Source organism: Hippoglossus stenolepis, chromosome 16 (assembly GCF_022539355.2).
Source record: "Hippoglossus stenolepis isolate QCI-W04-F060 chromosome 16, HSTE1.2, whole genome shotgun sequence".
Classification (NCBI taxonomy): domain Eukaryota; kingdom Metazoa; phylum Chordata; class Actinopteri; order Pleuronectiformes; family Pleuronectidae; genus Hippoglossus; species Hippoglossus stenolepis.
The window spans coordinates 6,283,966-6,293,627 of record NC_061498.1 but is presented as its reverse complement, the minus strand read 5'-3'; the positions used below and the strand labels follow the sequence as shown (position 1 = coordinate 6,293,627).

At 38.7% G+C, this 9,662-nt stretch overlaps 1 gene segment (V, D, J or C); it reads right to left on the bottom strand.

Annotated features, from left to right (window-relative positions):
• Window positions 1-906: 906 nt before the first annotated feature.
• Window positions 907-1,344, bottom strand: LOC118104059. The segment is given in 2 exon segments: window positions 907-1,211; window positions 1,302-1,344. Coding segments are annotated over 2 exon segments (348 nt in total).
• Between the last annotated feature and the right edge of the window lie 8,318 nt (window positions 1,345-9,662).

Sequence of the window (9,662 nt, the reverse complement as noted above, 5' to 3'; positions counted from 1 at the left end):
TATCCCTGCATATTTACACGTCAGTTTGTGGGATTCTCCGGGCTGCTTCACCGCCGGTTCAGATTCAGTCAGAGTCTGACTGCAAACACCTGAGGAGAAAATCAGTTTGGTTATAGGACAGAGCCGAACATGAGCCTGGACGACAAAGACGAAGAGTGCAGAGGTTTGGAATTCACCAGAAATGGCTGACAGCAGCAGAAATGTGAGACATTTAGTTAAAGTCATCATGGTCGTTTGTTGAACGTCTGGTTGGTGGTTTGGTTTGTCATCAGTTTGAAGGGAGATTAATACAGATGGAGGAGGTCATGATTTGCATTGACTCCTCCTCACAATGAGGAAAGTGTATAGATCAACTGAAGGGATTTTATCTCATTTCTTATTTTACTCGTTTTAACTTTTTGTTCATTATATTATGATGTTAGTTACAAAATGTTTTGTATATATATATATATATATATATATATATATATATGTAATTTTGTCTCTGTTAATTACAAATGAAAGTAAATTATAGTTATTTGTCATCAATTGTAATTTTTTCTTCGCAAAAATCACTGAAACTTTATTATATTTATTAACTTTTAAGTCAGTTTTGTAAAAAAATTCATCTCAGAGTAACTAATGGATTTTTGAGACCATCAGAAAACACAATTTCTTGTATGTTTTTATTATTTATCATGTACTCAAATTAAACACACTGACATGTCAGTCACTGTGATGTCAGAGTATTAAAGTGTTATAAATAGTTACTGTTAAATGACGTTATGACCCATGTCTGATTCCTCTTTACAGTAACAGTGAACTGGTCTGAAATCACCAGTAGTCTTTGGGCTCCTCCTCTGGTGGCTTCATGTAACTAGTGTTCAGGCACTGAGGGGTTTTTGTTCAGGTCGGCTGATGTTTGTATCATTGTGTGTCTCTGGCACAGTAATACACAGCAGTGTCTCCAGGCTGCACGTTCTGTCCCTTTAGAGTCACTGTGTTGCTGGAAGAGTCTGAGTCGATACTGAACTTGTTCTTTAGTGAATCTTTAAAGTATGTGGTGCCACCATTTTCCATCCCAATCCACTCCAGTCCTTTTCCTGCAGGCTGTCTTATCCAAGCTGTGTAGTAGCTGCCAATAGAATAAGAGACCTGGCAGCTGATGGTCAGAGGTTGACCTGGCTGCACATTCACAGAGGCTGGCTGTGTCAACCGTTCACACTTCACATCTGTTAAAAGAAGAATGTTTTGTCATAAATCATTAAGTTGTCCTGCAAAAGAAAAAGTGGTGACTCTATGACAAATCCAGGGAGACTCACATGATCCAGCTGCCAACAGCAGCAGCACAGCTACAGGAAACATGGTTAATGGTGAATCTGACGTGCCGTCAACTCCCCAGTCAGTCTGTTGGGAAGTTTTTATAGTTGAGTAACAAGGAAGGTCTCTGAGTTTGCATAGAATCAAATATACGAATCATCAGTGATGGTGTCACTGGGGGTAATAGAATAGAATAGGCCGCTCAGTGTTATTAGATCAGCTCTGGGAAAACATGACAGGGAATCACCTCTGCTGACTATAAAATATGATGTATTTTGATTTCATTATTTACTCAATTTTAACACATTGAAATTACATTGTAAGGCTGATGAAACCGTTAGCTTTGCTTTTACAGTAAACAGTTCACAATTGAAATCACACATTTGTTGACAGGGTGATGATCCAATCACAGGCTCTCAGAACAGATGAAATTATTAACTGTAAGCATTTGTGTTTGTTAGTGTACACTGAAAAAACTGGCTCTGTGTGGTAGTAACATATACGTATTAGATTAACTGTCACATTTTCTACATAGAATTATTAATTCGATTTTGTGTTAGTTAGTGTATGTTCACTGTACGGCCGTCATTGTGACCCTTGTTTTAAAAAGTCTCTGTCAGTCATGTTTTTAAAAGAGGGACTTCAACATATTCACATTTCACTCATGAATTCTTAACCAGTGGGTGGTTGAGTTTGAAGGTTTATAGTTCACTATGAAGAGATTACCCTGCCTTTAAGCTCGTGCATGCTGGAAAACACTCCTGGATGTATAATATGTCCGTGAATACGCTACAGTGCTGAAGACATTTTTTGAAAAAGATGAAAATGAATGAATGGATGGGGGAAAGGATTTTTGGATGATGAGTTTATATCACAAATATGTGCCGAACATGAGCCTGGACGACAAAGACGAAGAGTGCAGAGGTTTGGAATTCACCAGAAATGGCTGACAGCAGCAGAAATGTGAGACATTTAGTTAAAGTCATCATGGTCGTTTGTTGAACGTCTGGTTGGTGGTTTGGTTTGTCATCAGTTTGAAGGGAGATTAATACAGATGGAGGAGGTCATGATTTGCATTGACTCCTCCTCACAATGATGAAAATGTATCGATCAACTGAAGGGATTTTATCTCATTTCCTATTTTACTCGTTTTAACTTTTTGTTCATTATATTATGATGGTAGTTACAAAATGATTTATGTAAATATATTTACATGTGTGGGTGTTTTAGCCATGTCTCAATTATTCAACCCCTATATAATATTGTTGTTTTTAAAGCTGTCTGACAGTTTTTATGGCCTAAAGTTGAGTTGTAACATAATTAAGCCTTTGGGAACTCTAGAATGATCCTTCATGTACTTCAGCTGTGATGCATATATAAACCCCACCCATGAAGGTATTCAAGGTGAGTTGCAGTCATGGGAAAGACAAAGGAGCTTCCACAAAATCTGAGAGAGGAGATTATTTCATCACACCTGAAGGGCCTTGGGTATAAGAAGATTTCCAAAAAATGTAATATTCCAAGAGACACCATTGGGAGCATTATAAGGAAGTTTAAAACTCATGGAACAGCTGCAAACCTGCCTGGCCGTGGAAGAAAGCTCAACATTTCATCAAGGGCCCTTAGCAACTTAGTCAGAACAACTAAGAGAAACCCCCGTGTGACTGCAAGACTCCTACAGGATGACCTGATGAAGGCTGGTACAAGTGCTTCAGTGGCAAATATAAGATGTGCACTGAATAGACAAGGACTTCATGGCCGGACTCCAAGACGCACTCCACTCTTGACCACAAGGAACATCAAAAGTCGACAAGAATATGCCAGGAGGAATTTGGATCAGACTACAGAGTTTTCGGTGACAGTTCTATGGACTGATGAAACCAAACTGGAACTGTTTCGACATATGGACCAGCGGTATGTCTGGCGTGTGAAAGGCTTATGACCAGAAGAATACCATCCGTATATAACTGTATATACACATATATGTATATATATACACATATATAGTTAATTTTGTCTCTGTTAGTTACAAATGAAAGTAAATTATGGTAATTTGTCATCAATTGTAATTTTTTCTTCTCAAAACACGGAAACTTTATTATCTTTATTAACCTTTATATCATTTTTGTTAAAAAGAAAACACAATTTGTTGTATGTTTTTATTATTTATCATAAACTTAAATTATACACACTGACATTTCAGTCACTGTGATGTCAGAATATTAAAAGTGGTATAAAAAGTTACTGTTAAATGACGTTATGACCCATGTCTGATTCCTCTTTACAGTAACAGTGAACTGGTCTGAAATCACCAGTAGTCTTTGGGCTCCTCCTCTGGTGGCTTCATGTAACTAGTGTTCAGGCACTGAGGGGTTTTTGTTCAGGTCGGCTGATGGTTTGTATCATTGTGTGTCTCTGGCACAGTAATACACAGCAGTGTCTCCAGGCTGCACGTTCTGTCCCTTTAGAGTCACTGTGTTGCTGGAAGTGGCTAATTCGATACTGAACTTGTTCTTTAGTGAATCTTTATAGTATGAACCTCCTGTATATTTCACTCCAATCCACTCCAGTCCTTTTCCTGCAGGCTGTCTGATCCAAGCTGTCCAGTAGCTGCTGAGAGAATAAGAGACCTGGCAGCTGATGGTCAGAGGTTGACCTGGCTGCACAGTCACAGAGGCTGGCTGCGTCAACCGTTCACACTTCACATCTGTTAAAAGAAGAATGTTTTGTCATAAATCATTAAGTTGTCCTGCAAAAGAAAAAGTGGTGAATCTCTGACAAATCCAGGGAGACTCACATGATCCAGCTGCCAACAGCAGCAGCACAGCTACAGGAAACATGGTTAATGGTGAATCTGACGTGCCGTCAACTCCCCTGTCAGTCTGTTGGGAAGTTTTTATAGTTGAGTAACAAGGAAGGTCTCTGAGTTTGCATAGAATCAAATATACAAATCATCATTGATGGTGTCACTGGGGGTAATAGAATAGAATAGAATAGGCTGCTCAGTGTTATTAGATCAGGTCTGGGAAAACATGACAGGGAATCACCTCTGCTTGCTATAAAATATGATGTATTTTGATCTCATTATTTACTCAATTTTAACACATTGAAATCACATTGTAAGGCTGATTAAACCGTTAGCTTTGCTTTCACAATAAACAATTAAGGCACATATGTATTGTTTTGACATTTCAGAAATGCAATGATTATTTGATTTGGACAAATTTACCATTATCAATGGGAATACAGATTCTAGGGCCATTGCTACGAGCAATCCCGTCCTTGTATAATATGAAGTGATAATTGTGTCTTCTGTGTTCTGGGGAGGAACTCAATCTGAGCATTGACCTACAGGCCAAGGTCCCTCTTCACCAGCCCTGTGTTGGGACCAGGTATTTGTGAACTACAGTTCGGCCTACATGTGTAGTCCAAGCCTGGAGCACATGTTCTTTGTTCTGGAGAAACCAGAGCAGCCTGAACTCAGTCTCCCAGGGTGATTCAATGTCACACAGGTGTGAAAACCGACCGGGAACACAAGTTTAAACCACTATTGGTCACTCTGGGCCCCATGATCCATGAGGTCACCAGGCCAATATAAGCCAAGTCCCCCTTTTTTCTTCCTCTTTCTACGCAACCCTCCGAGAGGAGAAGTGAGGCTGTCCAGCTCACTTGCTCTTTCAATTCAACTCAACTCTCCGAGAGGAGCCCACCTCTCTTTCTGCTCAACTTCAATGGAGGAGAGGTGCAGCTTGCAGCTCACCTCACCAAGGAAACCTCCTCCCAATCCAAGCTCTACCAACCTTCAAGCAGGCCTGACTGGAGCAGACTGCTAAAACCTTCCGAAAGGCAGCGACGCATAAGCCTGCGTGAGAACTTCGAACAGCACAAGAGCTGCATCGCACAGCAGAACCACAACAGGAGCCGTAAACCAGCAAGACGACTTCACTGGACTTTGAACAACACATCAACCTTATTTCCCTTTTCATGGACGGGTAACACAACTGGGCTTAATAATTATACTAGGCTAAGCAAAGACTGTTTATTAGATTCCGTGTGATGTTTATACGTTTGATTTGTGTTGCTGTGATATTTTGGTTACTAGTTATTTGAAAGTTAATGTTAGTTATGTTATGCTCTTCAGTCTTTCTCTGCATGCATCTAGTAACTTTCTCTAATTTGGCACCAACACACACACACACATATCTCCACACACATCTCTCTGACCCCCGCTACATGTCGTAAACATACTAGGGGGGATGGTTTATTGCCCTCATAGGGGCCAGCCGCCATTTTGAAAGCACACTCACTCACACAGACACACACACGCACGCATACTCACAAACACATCTTTATATAGTAAGTACATCTTTAGTAATTCGTGTTTTTATACTTTATTATCTTCATAATAAATGTTTTTCTTTCACAAATGTTGTTTTAATGAATGTTGCATAAGTGTGAATTTTGCCAACCTCTACACTGTCAAGAACTCTATATCCTTCAACTTTGCTAACTATCTCTATGGTAATTTTGGTTATAGTTATTAATTTAATTGTTATTCAGAGTTCCTAATTCGTAGTTAGTACTTTCATCAGGCTTAATCAATAAATTGGCTATCTTGTCCCTTCCTTTGAATGGTGGTGCCCCGAGGTAAGTTATTATTTAATATTAATATTTTTAACATGAATATTCAATATTTTACTTTGATCACCAAATTTATTGAATGCCGAAAGGCACACCATTTAATGGTATCACGTTTAATGCATTATTGCACAACAGTAGAATTCAGAAGGAGACTCTCTAGTTTATCGTCTAACATGGTAAAAACGTTTCACATCATGATGCCATAACTTATATTATAGAATATAAGTGTGTGCAGAAAGGGGATAAATGGATGGATAAAGCTCATTTACATGATTTGATCAAGTTCTGCAACATTCTTGGTTTTAAGATGTGGAGATTCTGCTGCTCTTGAGCAAGGTGGGTGATTTATTGACATGTTATGCAGGAGGAATGAGTGAACTGATGAAAAGAGTTCCTGCAGTTATAAAACCTTTATGAAACGGACTGATTCCTCTTTACAGTAACAGTGAACTGGTCTGAAATCACCAGTAGTCTTTGGGCTCCTCCTCTGGTGGCTTCATGTAACTAGTGTTCAGGCACTGAGGGGTTTTTGTTCAGGTCGGCTGATGGTTTGTATCATTGTGTGTCTCTGGCACAGTAATACACAGCAGTGTCTCCAGGCTGCACGTTCTGTCCCTTTAGAGTCACTGTGTTGCTGGAAGTGTCTAATTCGATACTAAACTTGTTCTTTAGTGAATCTTTATAGTATGAACCTCCTGTATATTTCCTCCCAATCCACTCCAGTCCTTTTCCTGCAGGCTGTCTGATCCAAGCTGTAGCGTAGCTGCTGAGAGAATAAGAGACCTGGCAGCTGATGGTCAGAGGTTGACCTGGCTGCACAGTCACAGAGGCTGGCTGCGTCAACCGTTCACACTTCACATCTGTTAAAAGAAGAATGTTTTGTCATAAATCATGAAGTTGTCCTGCAAAAGAAAAAGTGGTGACTCTCTGACAAATCCAGGGAGACTCACATGATCCAGCTGCCAACAGCAGCAGCACAGCTACAGGAAACATGGTTAATGGTGAATCTGACGTGCCGTCAACTCCCCTGTCAGTCTGTTGGGAAGTTTTTATAGTTGAGTAACAAGGAAGGTCTCTGAGTTTGCATAGAATCAAATATACGAATCATCAGTGATGGTGTCACTGGGGGTAATAGAATAGAATAGGCTGCTCAGTGTTATTAGATCAGCTCTGGGAAAACATGACAGGGAATCACCTCTGCTTACTATAAAATATGATGTATTTGGATCTCATAGTTTATTAAATTTTAACACATTGAAATCACATTGTAAGGCTGATTAAACCGTTAGCTTTGCTTTTACAGTAAACAATTAAGGCGCATATGTTTTGTTTTGACATTTCAGAAATGCAATGATTTTTGATTCGGACAAATTTACCATTATTAATGTGAATACAGATTCTAGGGCCATTGCTATGAGCAATCCTGTCCAACATGAAACAAATACCATTTGTTGGACCTTCACTCCTCTGCTGCTCAGCAAATACATTTCTGATTGAAAACAGCTCATCGCAGCAGGTATATATTTGTGTGTTTAGTTGCACAATATGAAATATTGTGGGCACCAGGGAAATATCTTGGGCTTTTGAAGAGGAGAGAACGTTTACCTCTGTTAGTTACCTCTAGCACAGATATCTGAGGGGCAACATTGTGCTCTGAGATGGTGCATGTATGTGTGCGGTCATATTTAGATTTATTAAGTATTGTCATGAATAAAATATATGAGCTGCATTCAGGAAGAAACAATTAACCACAAGCCAAGGCACAGTACGCTTTAATTCAATCAAGCCGCGACAAATTAAACACATTTATAGTTCACTTTTAGTTCACTGTTTCACTGATCATTTATAAAAATCAGTTCCCTAAATACCAGAAAAACCAAACACTGTTTCCTGCAATGGGACCCATGTCATCAGCAGTGGGTAAGACTCAAAACAACTTAAATCCCATTCAACAAAATTATACTTCTAGTTATAAGTTAGTACATTAAAATGTTTCATTATACTGCTTTTTACAGTTTTAAACTATTTTATTGTTTTTATTTGTATTTTTTTATGCTTTTATTTGTAAGAGACAGTGACGACAGACAGGAACTGGAGGAAAGTAGCGGATATACATTTGTGGTCATGTTGTGAGAGCCCTATAACCAATCAGCCATATATTGTTTTCATGTAAAATCTAACGCCAACTGTCATTTATGTAGAAAGCCATGGTTTACACATATCTCTCAATCTGATGACGTCAAAGACAAATCTCAGAGTTTAGGTTCCTTATTTAATTTGTCTTTATTTTGTGATATTGACTCAGCAACCATCTTTTCTTCAGATCACAATGTTGAATAACACTGTACAATCATGAGCTTAGTTTAAAAAGCAGTATTCCTTTCATAAATCCAAATATATTCAGTGTTTTTTTATTTGTTTAAAATATCAATTGGAGGAATTTTTAGATATTGATACTTTTTATTGTAGCTTAGGACATGGGGGGGGGCTTCAACGATTTTCAGTGTTGGAACAGGAGGATATTTAAACACTCAATGAGTGACACAGGGACAGATGCAATGCTTTGTGTACAGCTCTGTGGCTTCCTGTGTTACTGTGGATCTCGAGCACAATAATAAACAGCAGAGTCTTCAGTCGTCAGGCTGCTCATGTGCAGATACACCTGGTCCATGTCGTTGTTTCTGGAAATTGTGAAGCGACTCTTGACAGATGCTGAATAATATTTAGAGCTGCCTGACGGAGCAGAAATGTGGGCAACCCACTCCAGGCCTTTTCCTTCAGCTTGTCTGATCCAGCTGATAAAAGCAGAGTCATCAGATATCCCTGCATATGTACACGTCAGTTTGTGGGATTCTCCGGGCCGCTTCACCGCCGGTTCAGATTCAGTCAGAGTCTGACTGCAAACACCTGAGGAGAAAATCAGTTTGGTTATAGGACAGAGCCGAACATGAGCCTGGACGACAAAGACGAAGAGTGCAGAGGTTTGGAATTCACCAGAAATGGCTGACAGCAGCAGAAATGTGAGACATTTAGTTAAAGTCATCATGGTCGTTTGTTGAACGTCTGGTTGGTGGTTTGGTTTGTCATCAGTTTGAAGGGAGATTAATACAGATGGAGGAGGTCATGATTTGCATTGACTCCTCCTCACAATGATGAAAGTGTATCGATCAACTGAAGGGATTTTATCACATTTCTTATTTTACTCGTTTTAACTTTTTGTTCATTAAATTATAATGTTAGTTACAAAATGATTTATATAAATATATTTACATGTGTCGGTGTGTTATAATTATATATATATATATATATATGTAATTTTGTCTATGTTAGTTTCAAATGAAAGTAAATTATGGTAATTTGTCATCAATTGTAAGTTTTTCTCCTCAAAAATCAATGAAACTTTATTAACTTTTATATCAGTTTTGTAAAAATATTAATCTCAGAGTAATTAAGGAATTTTGAGACCATCAGAAAACACAATTTCTTGTATGTTTTTATTATTTATCATGTACTCAAATTAAACACACTGACATGTCACTCACTGTGATGTCAGAGTATTAAAAGTGGTATAAATAGTTACTGTTAAATGACGTTATGACCCATGTCTGATTCCTCTTTACAGTAACAGTGAACTGGTCTGAAATCACCAGTAGTCTTTGGGCTCCTCCTCTGGTGGCTTCATGTAACTAGTGTTCAGGCACTGAGGGGTTTTTGTTCAGGTC